Source organism: Amphiprion ocellaris, chromosome 4 (genome assembly GCF_022539595.1).
Source record: "Amphiprion ocellaris isolate individual 3 ecotype Okinawa chromosome 4, ASM2253959v1, whole genome shotgun sequence".
Taxonomy (NCBI): domain Eukaryota; kingdom Metazoa; phylum Chordata; class Actinopteri; family Pomacentridae; genus Amphiprion; species Amphiprion ocellaris.
The window spans coordinates 27343120-27368719 of NC_072769.1; the positions used below are offsets into that span (position 1 = coordinate 27343120).

Sequence of the window (25600 nt, forward strand, 5' to 3'; positions counted from 1 at the left end):
TGGACTCATCTGACCACAGAATCTTCTTCTAATTCCTGGCTGTCCAGTTCTTGTGTGCTTGGGCCCAACGATGCCGGGCTAACCTCTGTCTCTCATTGATCAGGGGCTTCTTGGCAGCCTTGTGGGACCTTAAGGAATGATCTAAAAATTGGCCACGTACAGTGTGGGTGGAACATTGGACACCAGTTTGATTTGACCACTGCTGCTGAAGCTCCTGTGATGTCATTCAGCGGTTTTCTCTGCACATGCAGATCAGGATGTGGTCATTTCTTGTAGAAGAAACTCTTGGATGCCCAGATCTCGGTTTGTCTTCCAAGCTGTTGGTTTGTCTGTATTTCTGAGTGTATCTAACTGAAGGACTGCATCTGCACTTCCTGGATCTCTGGCAGCAGCTGTACCCTTCCTGGCTGAGAATCTGTAACTTCAGGCGTGTTTCCTGCGGCTGGTTCCTTGTTTTAGACATTTTTGTCTCTGAAGAACAGCACCAATGTGCTTACTTTATCTAGACACGAAGCACTGCAACAAAAATTGTGTCTTTTAATAAGAAGCACGACCTTCATTAGTGGATCACTTGTACCAAAATGACACGATACTCAAAAATTCTTGTGTATTTTTATGGAACCAATCAATTTCAAGTTTTTAATGGTTTCTTTAGGATGTGTTTAGTATTCTGGCTGTGGCTGTAATAAAAGAAATTGCACTTGAAGACCAAAGAGTGATTCTTAGTGCAGTATTTCGCAAATGCATGGTGCGTCCAAAAACTTTTTTCCACAACTGTATGATAATAACAAAGAAAAATAATTCCTTGCATTCCAAGAGGGTCCTCGCACCTCGGGTCCAAATAAGAAAGCAATGTGTAACAAGAGTAGAGATAAAACTGCACTGCATAAAGAAAGGTTAAAGAGCAGTTATGCCACCCCAATACGGTGGAGGTGAAAAGAATTCAAGTTTTTGTCCACCTGAATTGATCTTTTAAACATTGCCTGCATTACAGAGAGCAAAAATGATAATTAAAGCCGCAAGCAGTGTTGAATGGGGCCTCGCACCCTCGCCTTTTGAGTTTTGCAGAAGAATTTGATCATTTTTTTTATCATTAAGGCCTGTTATATGTACTGATCAAATTTGAGGTCTCCTGGACTTATCCCTGATCCAAAGTCAAACCTTGAAAATGGCCAACATAACCAAAAATGTGACAATGGATTAAAAATGACAGACCTCCTGTTGGGTTTAGGGTATGGCTCCAAGAGGAATTCAAGTTTTTGTCTACTTGAATAGATCTTTTAAGTATTGCCTACGTCATAACAGAAAGCAAAAATAAAAACAATGAGAGAGAGAGAAAGGAAATCGAGGCTTAACTGAGTGCACAAAAATAGGAAAAAACAAAACAGCTTTGGTGATGTAAGAAAAACAAAGACAGAAGAGTTGGAGATTAATAAACATCCGTCATATGACTTGAAAGCCGGCACTGACTCACAAATTGAAAGAGGGATATTGGCTCATTAACCCGAGGCAGCCAAGCAGCACTTCTTTCCTTTACAGACGTGTTTTATGTGATTCAGGGCTGAGATGTCAGCAGGAGGGAGGTCAGAAGGTTACCACAGTGTGTGCAGCACATGCAGAAGCCAAGAGTCAGTGCTGACTTTGCTCTTTTTGTTTTTCAGCAACACACAGAGAAAAACAACAAGAATACACTGGGAATAACTGAGGTCCTTTTAAAATAGATGGGAAATTATATTTTTTATCTTAAGCATGTCTTTTACCAGAATTTACCACAAAGTTATTAAAGAGTCCCCAAACTTCCTCATATAACAGAAAAAAATATTTTTCCAGTCATGTTTATATTTTTAGTTCAGATTTTTCTATTTATGTTTATATTTTAGGTCACATTTTTCTGTTTATATTTTTGGGACATATTTTTCTACTTTTATTTATATTTTTAGTTAATATTTATCTACTTATGTTTATATTTTTAGTTCATATTTTTCTACTTATGTTATATTGTTAGGTCACATTTTTGTACTTATGTTATATTTTTAGGTCACATTTTTGTACTTATGTTGATTATTTTTGGACATATTTGTCTATTTATGTTTATCAATATATTTTTTACTGATCAATAAAGTATTTCTGATTCTGATTTTTAAACTGCCTCATCTTTGTCTCATTTTGTTATCAACAACAACCACTCGACAGCAGAACAAAACATTTAACTGGAACACCTTAGCAGAGCGATCGTTCTCACCATGGATTCCCAAAAAAAAAATTTCAAAGTCGAGCTAAAAATAAAGAGCGACGGATTGAGTAAAGTGAGCTGTGTGTGTTTCTGTGTGTGTTTTCTTTACTTACGTCGGAGGCAGGCCCCTTGTCGGCCCCCGGACAGGAAAAGGTAACGAATTCATGACAGCGCTTGTGGACCACAAAACAGCACACTGAAGAGGAAAAGTGAAAGAAAAAAACAAGTGAATATCAACTCATTGCAGTGCCAAAAACAGCAACACAGAGATGAATCAATATGTCAATTATGTGGCATTAGTCACTGCACAATAGGCCCCTCATATTTCAGCAGTTTCTTCTCCAGTGTCTATATTTTATCCTACATTTCTTGCTTCAGTTTAGGTGATTTTATATTTAACCATGAGCATACCGGGACGTCTTATAATCACACCCTGCAAAAGGAAACGTCCCACGTTAGCAGCTTTAAATGGCAGCGGGCTCTATACATGGAGATCTGACTGCATGTTCCTGCTCGCTGCTGGAGATCGTTCGGTAGTGAAAGATGGAAAGAAACGGCATTCGTACTCTCGGCTTGAAATAGCACATGCCTGCCGGTCACCTTTATAAAGAAATACATCCTTTCACATTGGGAATCTAGCAGGACAGAAAAAAAATGCTTCATATTTTTGGATGCTCAGGCGTTGAAGGCTAAAAAAAGAGAAAAAAAAAGAAGAATTCTTATCCATTTGTGCATTTCCGTCAGAAACTTAAATCAATCGGTTGATTATTTTCTTTAGTAAAGAAGAAAATATCATCAGAATTTTCCATACTAACACAATTAAATGTCTTGTTTTGTCCAGTCAGTAGATTAAAACAAAAAGAGATTCTGTTTGCCTGTAGAGAAAATAAAGAACGGCAGAAATTACTCACATTCGAGGAGCTACTGTGTTTGGTGATCAAAACACAAAAGTTATCCATTGATTTTCTGTCAGCTAATCGATTAATTGACATCTCTTTTTTAAGTCTGCATTTTACTACAGTGTAAAATGGCAGAGGAACAATTTATTAGAGATTAAAATGCATCCATGAGCACAGAAAATTATTTTTCTGATAATAAAACCAAAAAATATTAACTGCTAGGTGACAGGGTTTTGTATAAACACTATAGTTGGTCATTTATCTCTGTCCTTAGGTAATAAAATCATCATTTTTTTATGTCAAAATTCAGAAAGCTTTCCATTCAACGCTTCTTGGATTTAATAATTTCCTGTTTATTAAATAATAATAGTTTCTCTGATAGTTTTGTTTGGACTTGAGTTTTAAGAAATTGCAGATGGATTTTTATTCATTCATTAAAGAAGAGCTGCTTTTCATTTGTTTGGTGATCAAAAGACAAATTATCAATTGATTTTCTGTCAGTTTTGATTAATTGATGACTCTTTATTAGGTCTACAGTTAACTATGGTGTAAAGCGGCAGAGGCACAATGTATTAGAGATTAAAATGTGTTTGTAAGGATAGAAAATTATGATAAAATCAAAAAATATTTACTGTACTGTATATGAACACTATAATTAGTCATTTACATCAGTCCTTAGGTAATAAAATCAGCATTTTTTAAATGTCAAAACTCTTTCCATGCAGAGCTTCTCAGATTTAATAATTACTTTTTTATTAAATAGTTTTCTCTGATAGTCAACTGAATAGTTTTGGTTGGACTTGAGTTTTAAGAAACTGCGGTGGGATTTTCTCTCATTCACTGAAGCAGAGCTGCTAGAAATTGTACAGAAATCCAGCAGCAGAGCGGCTGAGATACCTTCACACTGCAAATTGAGAAACAGACGTTTGTCTCACTCCAGGTCAGATGCAAATAAAGAACAATCCATCCCTTTAAATTTTGATCAGCTGCTTCCTGCAGACGAAGATGTGAACATGACCAACAGCAGAACTCCATTTAGATAAATAGGGCAGATCTGAGCAGGACAGTCTCCTCTGCAGCAGCCTGACTTTGTGGTTCAGCCTCATAGAACTGGAGTATTTTTACATTAAAACCAAGCGTGGTGCCTTGTAAACCACTTCCACTTTACCATGACTTGCAGTATCACCTTAAATTGGAATAAGGATGTTATTGTGGTTCACATTACTGCCAGACTGCAATTAAAAGCCAGTTCCTAATAAAAAAGGAACAAACACACACACGGGGTGACATCACGCCCTGCTTTAATCTTAATTATTCACCTTCTCATTACATTTTCATGAGGTACCGCAGCAACTGGAAGCACTTTCCACAGGTTTTCTAGCAGTTAAGCAACAGACCGCTCGTGTTGGTGTGCATGTGCGAGTATTTGTTTGTGCAGAAGTCACTTTAGTGCAATTTTTATTTTTTTTTACTCGAGACGATGCCACAAACAGAGCAACGACTTGGGGTGAAGACGGCTGAACTCAGTGCAAATGAGGCAACAAACTGCCACGAGAAAAATGGAAAAGAGAAAGAAGAAAAAAGAAGACAAAGGATCAATCTGAGACAACTGAGTGAGGACAATTTTGGAACATTATGATCGAACGGAGCTTTACAGGGGCTGTTTGAGGGTACAGAGTTGGTCTTAGGCTCAAGTTTGAGTTAGGATGAGACTTCAGTTTAGACTAGAGATAGACTGATTGCCATCCCGGCTGATTATCATGGCTGATATTTGGCATTTTTCCGATTTATTATTGATAAATTAAATGCACTACGTCAATTCTCATGCCTGTCGTCATTTTGTGGTATCAGAAATGTCTCTCTAGCAGCAAAAACTGAACACAACCAGGAAATTATCAACGCTTATGGTACTTGTCCACAGTATCCGCCAGTTTATTGCTTTCCATTACTCCGCCAAGGAATGTGGCAGAGTTATGTGATGATGTGATGAAGTTTGTCTCTCTGTTAGCAACATTACTCAAAAGGACTGGATGAAATTTTCAGAGAAGGTCTGAAATGACACAAGGACCAAGTGATTAGATTTTGGCAGTAATGCAACTTATAGTCTGGATGTACAGATTTGTTAAAGATTCTATATCATTGCGAGATAGCGTCACAACATGACTGTAACCATGACAACAAATTAACACTACGTCAGCTGCCTGCTGATGATTACATGATTGTGATCTACTATAAATGGTTTGTTGCTGACTTATCAGGACTTATCTGTCAGAAATGATACAAGGAACAATTGATTAAATTATGGGGGTGTTTCCGAGTCCCATCGATTCCTGCCGCTGCTACATATTTAGGTCACGTGATTTGGTATCCGTACATAACGTACACATGCATGTTGGGAAAACACCCCTGTGGAGACATACCATTAAAGTGGGTAAGGCTATGCTAACAGCTAGCGACAAAGTTAGGAGGCAGTCATAGATTAACCCGAAACACAGTCTGGAAAAAAAAAATTACTAAAACTTTACCATCTGGACTTTAGGTTGCAATAAAAGTGGCAGAACAGTGAAACATTAAGAAAACAGAGGAAGAGCAGACATAACTGCGAGAGACAAACTGATTAATCTTAGTCGAGAGCATCCTAATGTAATCACTGCTATTTCTATTTTATCTATATTCAGTTACAGTCACTCTTATTAATGAAGAAGCCTAGCTATGAATGACAGGTTCTCTGCTATCACATGCTGTTAGAACGTTACGTTTAATGTATATTGGCTGTTCTTGATTACCAATAATCAGCATCAGTATCGGCCCTTTAAAACCCCATATGGGTCAAACCGTAGTTTAGCCAATTATCTATGAATTAAGGATTCAAGGTTCTTTATTGTCATATGAGTGCACTTGTTCACATGAAGTGGCACAAAATTAGTACTCAGGCCATGGCTTTAAGCCAAAGAAATAAATAAAGAAAAATAAGGGAAATTACAGAGCAATAAAAATTAAGATTAAGAGGCTAAAGGAATGCATTTTGCAACAAGGGTTCTCACAAAGATAGAGGTAAACATGTGTGTGTGGGCAGGACGAGATGGGCCACAGCTGGGTTTGAGGCAGCGTGAGGAGGCAGAGATTCATTTGTGTGTTTGTCAGAAAGAGGAACGTGGAAGTGAAGAACGCAGTCGCACTCGAAAGCTTTTTTTTTTTTCTTTTTTACTCTGTTAAATTTGCTCTGTCACTTGCACACAAACACACATGTACGTATGCACACACATGTACACACTGCTGAAAGACAAGCCTAGTGACCTGGCGAGGAGGTCTTTGCTCTGTTGCCTGGCAACCAGGCTGAGCCCTACAGTCGAGTCCACATACACACACACACACACACACACACACACACACACACACACACACACACACACACACACACACACTGACTGACAGTGTCAATGCCAAATCACAGCCGACCCCCCAAAAACAAGGTTCCCGCGGTGAACTGCCAGCGCCGACAGGAGGAGCACCGGGAAATTCCTCCATCTTGGATGATTACCAGTTCACAAACCACAGACGGAGACACTTGTAATCATCACTCAGGCCTCCACTCGCCTGAATAAGCTGAAACGCAGAGATAAGACGGTGCTACTGAATGCCTCTCCGAAGACTCCGCTGAGGGCTGAATTCATGTCAGAACATAATTACGAGCAGCTGAGTGAGAAAATCTGCTCTCATCACCTTTAGTCTTAATTAACAGATGAAAATAGCAGGAAATTCCTGACAGCAGAGATCTCTGCTACTCGTCAGGAAAAGAAAAAATGTTGTAATGATGACAGCCAAACCTGCATCAGCTGAATTAAAAAGGACCATAATACTTGATTATATTTGGTTCTACTAAGCTAAGGGTATTTAAACCAGAACAGCCTCTCAGTTGTAATAATTTGCTGTTTCTATGAAATTTACCCAAATATTTTTGGGTTTAGCAACGGTTGGATATAACGAAAGCAATTTAATTAACAAGAAAATAACAGCAAATGAATTCAAAATGAAAGGATGAAATTTTAATAATCTCCAGTTTAAGGTTGTTTAAATCTGAATAATCACCTGATTTTGTTTTTTTTTTCAGCCACTTCAGTATTTTGAGTTCATTTTGTGTCAACTTAGTAAATGTCAGGCTGACATTCCCTCTCTTTTAGCTCGGTTTATGGTCTCCACCAGTCCTAAAGTAAAATAAACCCGTAAAGGTAAGGACCAGATGGCTAAATGTGGGTTGAAAAAGCACCATAAAGCCAAAGGTAGCTTCAGATCATAAATGTCCAACACCCATGTAAAATAATTAGAAAATTCAGCTTCAGTTGCAAATCTTCCTGTCAATAAATCAATCCACCTAAATTAGTCTTTAAAAACCTATTTATATATGACTTACATGTTATTGCCTTCTCTCTAATCCCAAGTTTCCTTCAGAAAATGAAAAAATACCAAAAAAGAACTCCTGTTTTGCAGCTACTTGGGTACTTTCAGTTGACTTTTATTTTAAGCTCTCTTTTAGCTCAGTTTATGGTCTCCACCAGCTCTTGAGGCAAATATGCTTCTTTTTAGATGATAAATGCGCCACTGTGTTCAACAGTCACTCTCTAATGTTGTCTATCTGCTGAGCAGGTAACGTTCAGCATGTTTATACAGGCTTTTAATGGAAAAAGCTTCCTTTCTGGCAAAAACAACTGTACAAAAGCAAGCAGATCAAAATAAAACTATCAGATTAAGGATTGGATGGCTAAACATGGGCTGAAACTCACTCCAAAGCACCATAAAGCCAAAGGGAGCTGTAGCATCAGGTCATAAATATCACCTTAAATAATTAGAAAACTTAGCATCAGTTGCAAATCTTCCTGACAATAAATCGATAATACACATAAATTAGTCTTCAATACATTTATTTATACATGAGTTGCATGTTATTGGCATCTCTCTAATCCCAAGTTTCCAAATATATATATATATATATATATATATATATATATATATATATATATATATATATATATATATATATATGCAAAACTACCCCAAAAAATTTCATTGTTTTGCAGCCACTTGGGAATTTTAAGTTGACTTTGTGCCTTCTTGGTAAATCTAAGGCTGATATTCACTGTGTTTTAGCTCAGTTTATGGTCTCCACTAGTTCTTGAGGCAAATATGTTCCTCATTAGGTGATAAGTGCTTCACTGCGTGCTGTGTGCTGAGCAGGTAGTGTTCAGTTCATGAAAAAAAGTTACAAAATTACAATTAACAGTTCAGCCAGATTGGACCCTCTGGTGGCAAAACCCTCTCTTTTCTCCTTAACAGCCTTTAAAGAATCAACTGAAACACAGAACCAGCATTTTTAATAAACACAGAAACTCATTCGTGGTGCCATCATTGGGAGTAGTGCTACAAAACAGCATAAACAAAGTCTCTGCCGATAAAACTACGAGAAGCAGATTCTATCAGCTGCCAACAGACACCAGTGAGACCTGATTAGAGGAAATCACAGACAAAAACTACATTTCGCTCTGGTTGCTCTTTGGTGGAGTCACAAGAGCAAATATCAGCCAGTAATGATGCACCTGAAACAACCCAATAAGAACGCACTGAATAATTAAACAGGGACTGTCAGTTCAGTTTAAGTTGTTCAGTCTGCACTGTGAAATTCTTCTGTGTCCAGATCATAATATCTGGATGAAACATGGTGCAAACATTTACATCTCATGCAGCTTCATGTAAAAATCTGTTCTGCATGTTGGTTTATGATGAAATACATGAAAAAAAATTGACTGACAATCCCTTCAGCGCCAGCCTATATTATGTTTAGTGCTAATTAACAATACAATGACCGTGATAAACGTTACACCTGCTAAACATCAGTATTACAAGACGTACGTTCACACATCCATGTCATGAAATCAAGATTTGTTTATCTGAGCTACAAGCAAATGAGGCGTCTGCAATCTGAGGCTGTTTACTTACGCCTGATGGATGCCATTTGCTTTCAAATTACACTTCATGCTTTAAATTTGCTTTATTCGAGCTCAACATAGCATATTTTTTTAACAAACAACTATTACAATGACAAATGCAAAATATATACAAGTTTTAAAAAACCACAAAATCTAAGGAAAACTAATCAGTAGCGCCAGATATTCGCTGTTTTCAGCTTTTTAAATATGATTATTTGCTGTTTTTTCTCATTTATTTCATTAACTATTTTATACCATTAATGAAAACATGTAGTTACCACTTTCCACTTTGCTTCTGTCTGTGAATTTATGAAGTAAACGGTGAATAGAATAATAAAACAACAACAATAACAACAGTTGAACTAAATTGCTTTAGCTGCAGACAGAAGATTCAGCCTACTTTTAAGGTCTTCATACATCAACACAGGTCATGTAAAAACAAGAAAAAGGTACATAATGTAAACAATTGTAAATAAAGTGTAATTTGCAAGTCTAATGAGGAGAATATTTGACCAGAGATGTCATTTAAAAACTGCACCGTGAAGCATAACAAAAATATATAACAATTTCTCTTTTAGTAGACATCAAAACATTTTTACTATAAAATTCTAGGTTACTCACATCTTAAATGCAAAATTATAGAAATATTACTGTTTCTGTCTGCAGAAGGTAAAGTATGAAAACCTGCATTTTTAATTTACCGACCATCCTGTATCACAAATACAAAATCTGGCGTTTGGAAGAAACCAAACAACGGAAAATCTGTGCAAAATCTGGCGAGTTGTGAGCATTTTAATTGTGTGCAGACCTGCTGTCGGTGCATCGATGCAACGAACAGCAGCAGCCATCGAGGCTTTTGCAGTACATGTATATATCTATGAGTTACACAACTATCTATAACCCACGTACAAAAATACACATGAATGAGCTGTGCTTATAAACTACATCTGACAGAGTAGCTCACGCTGCTTCCTCTACAGATCGACTCTCAGATGGCGATCCAATCTGCCCAAGTCTTGTTCCCAGAAAAAAGTTGCTTTATATTCTGAGCTTCTGTCGTCCACAACTTCCTGATTTCCAAAACAATCACAGGGGGGAAAGGTAGGTATCGAAGTGGACATTTATATAAAATAGCGAAGTAATACTATGCATGAAAATAAAATACTGGAAATAACTATTATTGAGTACATAGTAAACTTGAAAACGGCCTTTTGTTTACAGTTTTATGCAGAACACACAGTGTCATTTGTATTTAAATCTTCCTTTAAATCTGGTGTTACTCTACATTTTTATCATTATCATCAAATGTCATGAAAAGACCCAAACAATGAGTTTGTCTACTAATTAAAATGTCTCAAATCCGGAGTTTAATGCTTAAAAAAGAAAACGTACAGTTGTGTTTGTGGGGCTATTTTCAGCGGCAGTTTGAGCCACATTGGAAGCTCTGAACTTTAAAGTCAATTAGTTTTGGTCTTTTCAGGTTGTTGATTGATAATTACATGATTTTTCCTCTTCTCAGGCAACTTTATTTTATTTTTTACTAAGCGAAAGACTTGCATTTTCCTGAAAAAAAAAAAAGATTGTGTGCAACATCACACGCAACTTTGGGCAAAAAATTCAACATGCAAATGCATCATAAAAGAGCATTTTCTATGTCAGTGTTTGGAGGCAGAAGTATTGCACAAACACTAACTAAACTGTCAAAAAATGAACACTGTTTTAAGGAGGTTATTCCTCACATAAATTCCTCAGAAAACCTACCCAGGATCCTTTAACCCCATGAGCAACCGGCCTTTTTCGCTGGAGACGTTTTAACAGTGGGAAAATCACAGACGTAAATAATGAAATTAGCAATGGCTCGGTTCCATTTAGCAGCTGCTGTTTCTGGGTATATTATTATTATTATATGTGCTGGCTCGGGGACACGTGAACAAAGCGAAGCCCTCACACTGCAGCACCTGGGCTTTTCCTGCAAGTTAAAATGTCGGCTGTAGAAAAGCACCTTTATGGAAATGGAATTACTACTTTACATGCCTTTTTTCACCATTTACAAGATACTAAAGATCATTTTATAACCACTTTCTGCATTTAAACTTTGCGTTCATGTGTTTACTAGTTCAACTTTTGACTCAAACAGTGACAGCTTGTTTGTTTTTATGCCTTTTGACCTCTTCACACAATCCTATTAACTGATTTGGGAAACTTAAGAGGAAGAAAACCTAAAGAGTATTACAGACAAGCTGCTCTTTACTGTTTTATATGAGTTGATCCATAACATACAGCATAGCAATCAAAAGACCAGTGAAATCATAGTGAAAGACATCAAAGTACAAATCTAAATATCAAAATGCATGTAATTTTGATTAAATTAAAATTAAAAACTTAATATTATTATTAGATTGCAATATATTTGGTAAAGTTTGCCACATTTTAGGGCTGCAACTGACAGTTTTGGGTCGTTTTTGCAGTGTTTTGTTCATGTATGATTCATGGAATTTTTATCAAATGCTTTGTTTTCTTCACATTAACCCAAAATATTCTGTTCAATATAATGGAAAACAAAAGAAAAGCTTTTTACATTTAAGCTGAAACTGCTACATTTTTGTCATTTTGAAAAATGACGTAAATTCATCAAAAACAGTTGGTTTTGTTTATCGACTAATCAAGTAATTGCCTGATTGTTGCACTTCTACTGATTTTTCATAAATTTAGCTCACTGATTTTTTTTTTTTACATTTTAGTGAATGCTCTATAAACATTAGAAAACCAGTGCGGAGTGCCCATCAGATGATAATTTTCTAACCGTTTCCTGCATTTAAACCTAAAAGTTGCATTAATGCATTTTGTACTTGTGAAACTTTTGACTCAAACCATCTGATACGACAACAGAGAAGGAAAGTGACCCTAAAACACTCCGATCAGACATCTGGATCTCTCTTTAGCAGGAAACAAGAACAGCTTCTTCTTTTTTTTGCCGTCAGTGCACTCAGGTGTGCGGAGATATACAAATGAATGCCAATAAAAATTGACAAGCTGAAAGGCAGGACAAGAAAAAAAAAATAGAACATCTTTAAAATACCTGTCGAACAGGTATCCGAACACACCCACGGCTCTCAGCAGGCACCTTTGTCACACTTACACACTAACAAAAGAGCATCTTTTGCTGAAACACACTCGTCCAGACACGGCAGAACAAGCCTACGCCACATATCTGACATTCCTACCAGCCGACAGGACAGTTGCTGCAGAGATTGTGTGTGTGATCGTGCATGCCGTGTTCATCTGCAGTCACATTCGACCTCCATGACTCTGCAGGCACCACATAAATACACTTAAATAAATGCATTTAGGCAACAAATATTCAAGTTGAGAGGATCTCATAGTCAACAACCAAGTTTAAAAGACTCCTTACATTTAACCACCATTTAAAGAGGGTTTAAATTAGAGGTGTCAAACTTACAGCCCATGAATGACTTTGCAAAGTGTAAAAAGTACAAAGAAGACACTGAAAATTGCGCAATATAAAGTCAATCAGTAGGTTCAGTGCGACATTGTTTGGTTTCATGGAACCCTATTGTTGGACTTATATGACTGTATTAATCCCCCAGAGGGAAATAAAGTTGTTAGAGCAGCATTGATATTCAGTAAAGGGGTAAACAATAACACAACACAGAATATTAGGGTTTAAAGTGAAAGTAAAATAAAATGTTAAATAAATACAATAAAATAAAAATATAAAATAAAATACAATAAAGTGAAATAAAATAGAAATATATAAAATGTAGAAAAAATTTACAGAATATACAAGAGTGACAGAATGTGCAAATGTGCAAATTGTTCATGCACTGCCACAACTCTGTATTTTTTAACAACTGTATTTTTTTATGTATCACTTTAAGGCATTAATAAGGCAGGGGGATAAATTAGCCCTCTTCCTTAATAGTATGTCAGTTCAGGGGATCCGGATTACTGCACAGATGTGGAAATGAATGTAAATTTATAATAATCTCTAGATCTTGACAAGTGTTTTTTAAAATCATAAAATAAAATACTACATTGTTCAGTTCAAGATTCTCTGTGATCTGTAAATTATAATATGTAAATGATAAACTGAGGCATAATTTTGTTAAAATTAAATTTAGTTTCCTTGAAAAAAATTCAGGTTGTTCATAATATTTGGTTTAAAAAAAAAAAAAAAAAGACAGTTCATTAAATGTGAACATTTTCAGAACGTACTTTTGTCACTAAAACAAAGGAAAATATTTGGAGTTGTGTTTATTTCTAGGTTATTATAAATATTCCAATATTTACTTATTTTTTACAGTCCATTGCCTTTATTTATCTATTTTTGATTTATTTTATTTACAAGTTGAAATAAAGTCATAAAAATCTATTTTATTAATTTATTTTCAATTTTTATTTCTTTTTCCTATTTTTTAAAATTTAATTAAATTTAATTTCTTTATCATTTTTTATTCCTTTTGTACTTTGATGTATATTGTTTGACATTCATTGTGGTTAGCAAAGAAAGAATTTCATGCTACAGGGAAACATGTTTCTTTACTGTGCATAACAATAAACTCTGAACCTTGAAGGATGTCAGCAAGAAAAACCTCAGCAGTCCAGAACAGCTACCAAACTCTTTTGTCACTGGCTGTTTCCAAACTTGAAAATAAACGTCCCACCTCGACTTTTAATCAAACATGGATGAAAAAGTAATTTTTGCTTTGAAAAATAGTTGGTTTTGTCTCTAGATGGATTTTTCTTTTGTAAATTTAATTGAAGTTTCTTTTTTTTTTTTTTTGCAATTTTAGTGAATGCTGAGGAAAAAATGTACAAAAAAGTACAAAGGCTGAATAATTCTGAATAATAATCAAATTTGCAATTTGAAACAATGCAAATAGCAAGTGTGTCAATAGTTTTACAACTCTCATGTGCTAATGCTGCTTCACATTATTTAAATCTGCTACACAGTGAATATTGAACTGCAGCTGCCAGAATAATCTTAATTTGATGTTTCCTCCAAGTCATTTGACCTGCAAATCAGTCAATCAATCAATTTCAAAATGTTTGCTTTGGAAAACAATATATTAGTGTGCCACATTATATACTATATTTATAGTTTGCTCTGTCAGAAGCTTTTCTATACATTTAACTGTCATCTGTTTTCAGTTAACTGGTGGAAACTCACCACGAAACCTGATCTGACCACAGCTCTACCTCTGCAAGACTCGGATAGGCTGGTTGTGTTTTCTACATAGTGTGCGTGCAAGTGTGTCAACTCACACACACACACACACACACACACACACACACACACACACACACACACACACACACACACACACACACACACACACACACACACACACACACAGCGTTGATTTTCTCTGCTCCTGATGCATTTCCTCTAACACCACCACAGACTGACGGAGGGGACTTCAGCTGTTTACGGCTAACAAATAGAAATAGAAACTGAACCTCACATGACTGTAGCCAGATGACCTGGACTACAGAAGAAGAGGAGGAAGTGAAACTGGGAGTAGCAGTTTGATGTGATTGAAGGACACAGAATATTAGGGTATAAAGTGAATGTAGCATAAAATAAAAAACAAATAAGGAAAAATAAAAAATAGAATAAAAATAGAGTGAAACATGACAAAATAAAAATATGGAAGAAATAAAATATAAAAATAAGATAAAATAATAATAAAAACAAAAGTAAAATAAAAATATAAAAATAAAATGAAATATGATAAAATAAAAATTTAATTAAATAAAAATATGAGATAAAATAAAAACATAAAAAGTGGACAAAATAAGATAACAAAATAAAAATGAAGTGAAATAAGATCAAATAAAATTAAATCTAAATTTAGATTAAATAAAAATACAATAAAAAAATAAAGTGAAAGATAAAATAAAAATAAAACAAAATAGAATAAAAATAAAATAAAAATAAATAGAAATTTGATTTTAAAAAATACAGAAAATATAATATAGAAAGAAAACCAGCAAGAGTCTGTTTGTGAAACCACTGTGTGCAGAAGTCCGTGTCCAGAAGCCCACCAGCAGCAGCAGCACCCAAACCCACCATTTTACATCTCCACAAACTCAAACTTCCTGAAGCCTCCTTCAGCCAAAAACACCAGACATCTCAGCTTTCACCACTCTTCTCTTACATCTCTTCTCACTCTCATTTATCACTGTTGGCAAGCACCTGCTCTGAGTTTGACACCTGCCTGCCAGCAGCAACACTCCGTCAGCGCAGCAGCCAACAGGTCAGTAACAGTGTGCAGACCTGCGGCCCTGAACGCAGCACACTCTCAGAACATCCGTCCACACACCCACGGCCATATGCAGCGGAGGGATTTGTGAATGGGCTCCTACCTTGGCACTGGAATCCCTGCTTCCCGAAGCCCCTGTGGACGGAGAGACGGCGGTGAGAAATTTGGGGAATTCAGGAGACAATGACGCACACATGCAGATATGTCCAATCACACACACACACATCAACACACACTAGCACACGCACATCAACACACAGATGCAGCAGCAACAACAACAGCGGGGCCCAGCAGCATTCCTCCACCGCAGATGGGTGTCGATGCGGTAAATGCCGACACCGCATCACGCCGCCGCCGGGCCCCGCGGTTCTGTCGCATCGTGGAGGACAGAGAACCGGGAGGTGCGGGAGGTGGGGGTGGGTGGGGGGTGGCGCACCGCCTCATTGACAGCCACAATGAACGCAGCACTGCAGAGCGGAGCCGCAGCGGCAGCAGCAAGTGGATCACCTGTGTCCCGCCACTCACCAGATGAAGTCCGTGCAGTGGCTGCAGAAGGTGGGCTGCTTGAAGAAGCGCGCGATGAACTTGTGGTTCTTCACCTCGTGCACGTTCTTCTGGCGGAGGGCTCCCTGACGAGCGAAGCCGCGCGCGCTCTCCGGTACCTCTCCGTCGCTGCTGGGGTCAGCCATCTTAACGAGGAAGCGGCGGCGGTGTGAGAGGAACGAGGGGTGAGGAGAGCGAAGAGAGAGAGGGAGGGAGAGCCGACGCAGGCGGCGGGGGAGAACGAGTGGCAGTGCAGGTGCCTCCTCCTCCTCTTCCTCCTCCTCCTCCTCCTCTTCCTCCTCCTCCTCTCCGCCCCGCTGCCCGCCTCGGTGTCTCTCGTGCCGCCGGTGTTTTTGTGGGTCTCCGTCCAACACGCGCTGCTGCTGCTGCTTCCTCCGGCGGGTCCCGGTGTCGCGCGCCTCCTTCCTTCTTCTCACCGGTGTGCCGCTGACAAGTCTGTCTGTCTACATGTCTGTCTGTCTGTCTGTCTGTCTGTCTGTCTGTCTGTCTGTCTCTATATCTGTCTACCCGTCTGTCTGTGTGTCTACCTATCTGCCTGTCTGTCTGCCTATCTCTATATGTCTGTCTGTCTGTCTCTTTCTGTCTTTCTGTTTTTCACTGTCTGTCTGTGTTTGTCTCAATCTGTCTGTCCGTCTCTCACTAATCATCCGTCTTTCTGTCTCTCTCTCTCTGTCTATCTGTATATCTCTACCTAGTTGTCTGTCTGTCTCTATATATCTCTATCGGTCTGTCTCTTTATATCTCTATTTGTCTGTCTGTGTATCTGTCTGTCTCTCTCTCCTATACGTGTACATACAGATGTTTATGTCCATCACACATCTGAAGCTTTCCTTCCGTGTCAATAGCAACTCAAGTCAAACCACATGTCCGTCATACCTTCAGTAGTCTGACTACCAAACCAGCCCACATTAGGATGAAACACTAATCTAACAAAGCCGAGGTTTGGCCCACAGGAGCAGGTAGTTTTGGTCATCTGATTAATGAAGTTGGTCCTTTATCAGCTGATCTGATGACCGCTTTGAGGAAGATTTCTACCACAAGACTTGTTTCTAAACCAGAAATCTTTTGTTTGGTTATATAACTTATTTCACCCCAAGTCCATCTTTGGTCATTGATTTAACGTTTTAATCAACAACTGGACTGGAACTGGAACAACCCGATTCTGAAGAGGAATAAAGTGATTGTAGGGGTCCTCAGTGTGGTACGTGCTGTAAAAAAGTATTTGCCCCCCTACAGAAATCTTCAATCTTTGCATATTAGTCACACTTAAATGTTTCCAATCATCAAACTAATTTTAATATAAGACAACGATAACTCAAGAAAACACTGTCTAGCCCATCTTGCCCTATGTGGAACAAGTAATTGCCCCCTTAGCTCCAATCTACCAAATTCATTCAGCCGTTGGGTTCAGTTTTACCATCCACACTCGCATATAATTACTGCCAGGCTTATTGAATCTAAACATCACTAAATAGAACCTGTCTGACATTGTGAAGTAGCTGAAAGGTCTGAAAAAGCAGCACATGATGCCACGTTCTAAAGAGATTCAAGAACAGATGAGAAACAAAGTCATTGACATTCATCAGTCTGGAGGATTGCAAAGCCATTGCTGAGGCTCCGGGACTCCAGAGAACCACAGTGAGAGACATTATCCACAGATGGAGGAACATGGAACAGTGGTGAACCTTCCCAGGACTGGACCAACGAGCAACATTTCTCCAAGAGCATCAACATCTAATCCTGGAGGTCACAGAAGAACCCAGATGAACATGTAAAGATCTGCAGACCTCACTGGCCTCAGTTAAGGTCCGTCTACATGATTCCACAATAAGGAAGACTCTGGGAGAAAATGGATCCATGGGAGAGTTGCAAGGATCAAACCACTACTGACCAAAAGGAACATAAAGGTTCATCTGGTATTTACAAAAAATATCAGGATGAGGTCCAAGACTTTTGGGGTAACATCCTGTGGACTGATGAGTCAAAGGTGGAACCTTTAGGAAGACATGGGTCCGTTACATCTAGTGTACGGCGAACACTTTTGAGTTTTGTTGGTTATCTCTGTGTAATATTCAATAAATACAGCTATTTGATGATCTGGAAAATTTGTGTGAGAAATATTCAAAAATAGAAGATTTTTCTTAGGGGGGCAAATACTTTTTCACAGCATTGTCCATCAGAGCAGTTGTGAGATGTCTAGCAATCATCAGAAATGTTTATTTTTCGCACTTTTCTCAGGTTCTTTCTCAGCGTTCTTCTTCAGTCCAGCAACATCAACTGATTGAACGTTCAGTCGAAGAGAACAACTTCTACATATCGGCACAAGACAAACCGTGATGAGCTGCCTGGAGTCATAAAAAAGGTTGTAAAACATTGTGTTATTTCAGTTTTGCTTGTTGGAAATGCCTTGGGGCTCTTTTCAATTTTATATTGTTGTTTTAAACCTGAAATCCCTCTCTGGTCATTGATTAAACCCCCCAAAAAACTCATCCTGGTGTATCAGAGTTACAGATTTAGAAATTTTTCCTTCACAACTGTCCCATATTGCTCAGCCATGAGTCTTCCACCTCATAAAAACACCACATGGACACGTTAACGAGGAAACAAATGATCACCAGAGGGGTCCTTTAGCAGTAGTTTACTCTAAAAAGTACAATTTTAGTTATCTTTGACGTACCTGCTGTGCAATTCCTCGTCTTAGTTTGGTTAAATTGCTCTTTTTTTGGTTGTCAACATGATAGCAGTGCTAAATAGCCTGAACTGAGAGAAACGTGCTGTTAGAACTAAAAATAAAAATAATAAAGATAATCAAACAAGTTCGCAGTTTTTCTTTTCTTTTTGTGTTTTTTTAAACCAGTCATTCTATAGTCTGTGTATATTCTTGTTTTCAGTTATTGATCTCCAGAAAATCAGTGTGAGAGAAGCTAGCATGTTGACTGTCACGTTTCTCAGCAAGAATAAAAATAACCAGCAAATATGACACAGTGATCATTTTATTGGACTAAAACGTTGTGTAGTCTGAAGCAATACTACGAACAGTAAGGCTGGATCTCAAGGGTCCCCAAAAGCATGTCTTTCCTCAGTTTATTTACATTGCAAAGTGAACTCCATTAAAGCTCTGTCTAAACTTATGTCTCGGTATGGAACCTAAATTATTAGAGTTTATATTTTGCTCATGTGTTTTTGTTTTCTGATTTGCAGTTTTTAACATAAAGAAAAAAACAACTAAACTCAGGCATTGTAGCATCATATGAAATATTGTATGTAACATTGAAATACATCTATCCATCCATTATCTATACACCGCTTAATCCTCATTAGGGTCGTGAGGGGCTGGAGTCTATCCCAGCGGATGTAGGGTGAAGGCAGGGACACCCTGGACATGTCGTCTGTCCATCGCAGGGCTACACATAGAGACAAACAATCACACCTACAGACAATTTACAATCACCAATTAACCTCAACATGTTTTTAGACTGTGGTAGGAATCCAGAGAACCCAGAGAAAACCCACGTATACACAGGGAGAACATGCAAATTCCAAATAGAAAGAACCTGGGAAGGCCGGGACATGAACCAGGGATCTTCTAGCTGCAAGGTGAAAGTGCTGACCACCAAGCCACTGTGCAGCCCCTTCATTAACATAATGTAAAATTTATTTCCTTCTATCTTCAGTATTTTAAACATCAGACTGAAGTGAATCAATCGTCAGAATTGCTGAGTAATTGATTAATCAACTAATAATTTCAGCTTTATTTTGTTTCTGGAATGGAAAAAATGGAGTTTAGTAGAGGCCCATTAGTACATTTTTATCAGGCGGACCCCAGGAGGTTAATCCATGGCTGACGTGCTGTGGCTCCCAGTAATTTTGTTGACCTTTTATTCTGTTGTCAATTAAGTCTTCTTGCCAGTAAATCAGCAGGGAATCCAGGTATAAAAAACTTGTAAAACATTCTGGAAACTGTTAATGCTCTGCTGCTGTTTGTGAAGTAAAGTGTTAAAATGTGAGCTGTAGAGGTGGTGCTTTCCACTGTTTTCTGTCTTTTGTAAACTGCTGCTGCTGTGGCTATAATGGAAATAAAGTATAATTGTTCAATTTTACCATTTTATGTTGATATCTGCAACCTACACTGGCCAGTCACAACATTAAATCCACCGGCGCAACATTTGCGGTGTCCTTCATGCAACCAAAACAGTTCTGACATGTCAGGGCAAAGATACAGGATCTCTAGTGGTGGTATCAGGAAGTTAGCAGATCTTTTGGGTCCTGTGGGTTTCAGGGTTTGACTTCGGCCTCAATAGATTGGACTTGTAACGCAGCATCCCATTGATTAGCCACTGGATTGGGATTTAGGGAGTTTGGAGGCTGTGTCAGTGCCTTGAGCTCTTGGTTGTATTCCTGGAGCTGTTCTTGGTTAGTTTTTGAGGTTTAATGGGACACATTGTCTTACTGGGGGATTGTTGTTACCCAAAAGGAGTGTTCATGGTCTGGAACAATTTTTAGATAGGTGGTACATGTCAAAACAAAAAAAGGACTCAGTACTCCGCCAAGGCTGCTCGGTCATTGTGTCATTTCCGGATTGAAAAAATCTGTGGCAGAAATCACGGCACTATAGAATGTGACCATTTAATATAGATGTACCCACAAACAAAATGACTTTGCGCTGAGCACAGGTGTGTTATGCATGTGTACGTTATGTACGAATACCGAATTGCGTGACCTAAATATGTAGCGGGTGGCGGGAATTGATGGGACTCAGAAACACCCTCACAATTTAATCAGTTATTGAAGTCATGTAATCGTCAGCAGGCAGCTGACATAGTGTTCACTTGTTGTCATAGTGACAGTGATGCCATGCCGCTATCTCGCAATGATGCAGCCTTGGAGTCGTACTATAAGCCGCATCACTGCCAAAATCTAATGAGGTAGGCCTTATGTCATTTCTGACCTTCCCTGAAAATTTCATCCAAATCCATTTCTCTGTCTATCTGTCCACAGACAGACAGACAAACAGAAGGACAAACGTACGCCGATCGTCACATAACTCCATCGCGTTCCTTAGCAGAGTAATAACATCTAGACCCAAGGTTTCCTAGCAAAACATTGCGTTATGATGAAAAAAAAATCAGTGTTGTACACTTTAGTTGACCATGGTTTTAATGTTGCGGTGAAAATATAAACATAAGTAGAAAAATATGACATAAAAGTATAAAGATACACATTTATTGCACCAAATTATTGCACATTGTTGAGTGTTAAATGTTTAAAACTATTGGTTTTGTAGTGATGTTCATCTGTTTTATGAAGTGGTGATTCCCAAATCTTGAATGTGGGAACAAGATAAACTAAAACAGCCTTGAGATGATCAAGAGCTGGCATTTTTTTCTCACTTTTCTCAAGTTTCTCTTTTGTCTTGTGAAATACTGGAACACTGTAATGAACTGAAACTTTCTGAGACAGGAACAACAGCTCAGAAACTTGCATACACAGACATAATAAATGCTGTAATGAGCAGCCTTGAGTCATGAAAAAGCCCGAAAGACTCGCCGTTCTTTCACTTCAGTGCTGCTTGTTGCTTATTATTAAAATACTCGTTCAGTTTGTATTGTGTTCACTTGTTGCATGTTTCAAAAACAGGGTTCAGAGATTGGAAGGATCAAATAAAATGTTGTTATAATCAATCCAGAATTTGATAAGCAACCAGTGTGAGGACTTAAAGCCCATTTATAGAAAATTAAGAGTTTTAGGAGTCACTGAAATATCAATATACAACAATATTCCTGGCCTTTACAAGGATATGTAAACTTTTGACCACATCTGTGTACCTAAATATTTCTAAGACGTTCAACAGGTGGCTACTAACAGTATTCTGGTGTTTTATGTTTATTAAATTTAAGACAGGAGCAGTTTTCCAACATATTTTCAGCTTTGATGGTTTAATAATTAGTGTGAAGATACTCTGCCTCCCAGTGGCTAAAAATTAATGAATGCACTTTTAATTTAAACTAAAGCAACCGTGAAAACTTAACATTTACAATAGACATTAGTGTCAAATATCCCCCAAGCATTTATAAGAAATTTTGTTTGCTATAAAATTTGTTTTACCAATAATTAAAATATATAAAATATGAAATGTATTTTATATATATATATATATATATATATATATATATATATATATATATACACACACACACACACACACACACACACACACACACACACACACACACACATATATTACTTGTTTTTTTATTTTGTTTGTTTTTCTGGTTTTTATTTATATATTTTTTTTAATGTTTTACTAGCAATTTACTAATAATGTTCTCATTTCTCAGAAGTTATTTTTTGTGCATTTTATTTAGATTTTTTCTTTAATTCACATTTTTATAAATAATATTAAAAAACTGTTGAAGTAAAATTTTATAACTAATTTTGCTTGCTATAAAATTAGTTTCACCAGTATTTTAAAAAAAATAGTTTTTAAATGCCATTTTACTTACTTAGATTTTTTTGTAGGGTTTTTTATTTCTATTTTTATTCGTATATTTTTTTGGAATATTTTCCTGATATTATATCTGTTTTAATGTGCTAATTTCCATAAAACAAAAACAGAGATTGAGTTCATTTGTGTATTAAAAGATCTATGCCTCCATTCTTAATTCAGATGCAAAGGTGTCCCCTTTGATTCCATTTGATTAAACACTTTTCCTTTACTCTCTCAGGAGCGGCCACGTTATGTGTGGGAGACCACGTGTGAACAACACGAACCGCTGCCTCTCGGATACTCGAACCTGTGATGTTCCAGCTTAAAAAGGTTCATCACCTGCCCACAACTCCAGCCAATCACATCAGCAGTGATGGCTGCATTTAATGAAGCGTCTAATCTGGTATCACACAGACGATTATGTAAGAATTCATGTGCAAAACATCTGAGTTGGTGACACAGAAAACCCTCTGATTAATGCATGATGAATAACAGGCGCCTCGCTGATTACCTTCCATCTATGTGCAGCACTTAAAACACTCCTACCTCACCTGTCTCTGTGCGAAAGCAGCGTTAAAGGAACAACATGCTATGGTCATTTCTCAACTATTTTTGAGATTCAAATAGGATTTATACACACTCACACACACACACACACACACACACAACAATAACAATTTAACAATATTTCTTTTTTTTGTAATTTTTTGGGCAATATTTTACTAGTATTTTACTAATAATGTAAAAATTTCCCAGAAATTATGTTTTGGCTCATTTTACTTTTAGTGTTTTAATTTTTTCTATTTCTCATCGCTACAAATAGCCTGATAAAAACTGTAAAATAAATAGTAAAATATAATAAAGATATTATATATATCTTATATATCTTAATATATATATATATATATATATATATTTTTTTTTTTTTTTTTTTAAATACAAATACAATATCCCCCAAAATATCAGTAAAATCTTCAACAATTATGCAGAATATCTCCAAATTATTATCATCACAAGGCTCCAGTCTCCAAAAACTGGCAGGAATGGGCAAGAAATAACCCTCAGACAAGTACCGACCTTGTTTAGCTGTTCCAGGATCAGTGTTCAGGCCTGTTTGGACAGCCAGAGGTTTGATCTGAAAAGCGCACCTCAGCACCAACAGACCGAGGACTCAAAAAGAAAAGGTTGTATGACATGTCACCCACCTGGAAAAGTGAGTCGAAGGATGAAAGGTGCTGCTGGGGCTTGTAGCACCCTCGAGGCAAATCTGTTATTTTGGATCTTGTGCCATATGAATAAAATTGACTGAGACAAGCCAAGCGGCTGCCTGTTTTGGTCAAGATATCGGTTGTTGGGGCAAGTGAGTAATGGGGTTACACAGTCCAGCAGTCATTGGGGCAAAAGGTCAACAAACCAGGTGCAGACATCCGAGGGAACATGGAGGCGGCGCTGGAGAGGAGCTCTGTGTAGATCTGTCCTGTTGTTCTGAACACAAACACCTCCTCCTCAGCACCGCCAGCACAGAACTGCACAGGTTCACAAGCTACACCTGAACTTAACCCGAACAAGGGCATGTTTTTACCTGTTGCACTGGTGCAGCTCAGCAGTCATCAGATAAAAAAATGGGAAATACCTGAAAACTTTTTTTTTTTTTTTTTTGCTTTTCTGTGCACAAATGACCAAATCCTGCAGGCGTGTTGGTTTGCCAGTCTGGAAAACACCTTCCTTATCCACTACTTTGGACTTTCTGAAGTATTTCATTTTATATATCAGCTTTCAGACAAAACCCCTTACTGCAAAAAAGCTTCTGTGCAACGCCACTGTATAAAAATACACTATTTACAAGTAAAAATACTGCATTTAAGATCCTACTCAAGCAAAAGTACAAGAATGTTAATGGGTAAATAAAATATAAGTGAGAAGAGCTTTCCTGTGGACAGTATTCTGTATTATTTACTGTTTTTTTATAGGCAGAACTTCAATCTAATAATGATTTCATTATCAATTAAACAACAGATTATTAATAACAACTGGCTGTTTAACTATAACATGACTCTGAATAGGGGAAAATCGCAGTTTCCTACAGACCAAACTGACATCTTCAAATGTTTATTTTGTTTCTATTGAAACTATTATTTAAATAGTTGGTAGTTCCGTTTGTGATGTTCAGCTAACTGAGCCGTATTTTAATCTTTAATTATTAGATTTTCCCAGTGCAGCTGCCTTCTGGCTGTTTTAAACCTAGTCCAAAGGGTCACAAGATAAATGTGAGGGATTGTGAGATGATTAACTTCTTAAGGAGCAGCGCCCCTCCAGTGGGTTTGACCATTGCAAAGTTATGATGTGAACTGGTTCAGTTGCTTCCAGTTTAATCAGCATTTATGATTAACGAAGTGATGGAACAAACTGATGCCGTCATTCAATGAGGAATAAGATGACAAGAAGAGAAGTTGTAGAAGAAAATTGAAAAAATGGAGACGATTTTGTCTAATCTTTCCTGGTTTGCAAAATGATGGAGAATAATAACTTATTCTAAAAATTATTTTAAAAAAATAAATAATTGAATAAATCCTTCTGAGATGATTAACAGTTTGCTGTATTTTACAAGTATATAAAAAAAACCTGTCATACATCCCTTAGGTACAATATCAACACATTCTATTAATTATGAATATTTTGCCCTTTAAAAAGCTTTTGCAATATTTATTTTTCTACATGCACTAGGATATATGCTGTTCTGTTAGTTCTCTACTCCGGTACAATCAATATTTCTTTTCAAAAAAATCTGTGCAATACCACTGATATATGCAATAATGTTATTTTTTAGAACTAGTACTTGTGTATATTTTCTGCCTAGTTGTTTTCATTGCTTGATGTAGGCCAGTCATTTGACCCTTCTGAGACAGATTGACATCCTTTCCACAACCACAGAATATGTCTTCTGACACGGTTGTTTAAGAAATGAGAAGCTCCTCACTGCATCAACTAGGGTTAAATAAGTTGTTGCAGCTGAAACATATTCATCACTGCAGTAATTATCCAAAGGAAGGCTTTTACTTGTTAGGATGACCGTTTTGTGGTTGGATAAAACAGGAGGCTTGAGGCGAGATAAGATGCAGGTCAACCTGGCATTTATTCACCAACATTCA

At 37.3% G+C, this 25600-nt stretch overlaps 1 protein-coding gene and 1 long non-coding RNA gene across 3 annotated transcripts in view; one reads left to right on the top strand and one right to left on the bottom strand.

Annotated features, from left to right (window-relative positions):
* The window catches only part of LOC111581447 (protein kinase C beta type), a 42302-nt gene extending 25950 nt beyond the window's left edge, over positions 1-16352 (bottom strand). The window contains exons 1-3 of one of the 2 annotated variants that reach the window (XM_023289628.3): positions 15926-16352; positions 15504-15535; positions 2347-2429 (exon numbers count right to left, since the gene is read on the bottom strand). In XM_023289628.3, the coding sequence (XP_023145396.1) occupies positions 2347-2429; positions 15504-15535; positions 15926-16089 (279 nt within the window). In that variant the 5' untranslated portion in view covers positions 16090-16352. The remainder of the gene's footprint in view (positions 1-2346; positions 2430-15503; positions 15536-15925) is intronic. The other variant, XM_023289620.3, reaches the window with a different exon arrangement.
* LOC129348755 (uncharacterized) lies at positions 15329-23229 on the top strand. The gene is made up of 3 exons (XR_008601440.1): positions 15329-15555; positions 18203-18326; positions 22690-23229. It is a non-coding gene; the product is annotated as an uncharacterized LOC129348755 (long non-coding RNA).
* The last annotated feature ends 2371 nt before the right edge of the window (positions 23230-25600 follow it).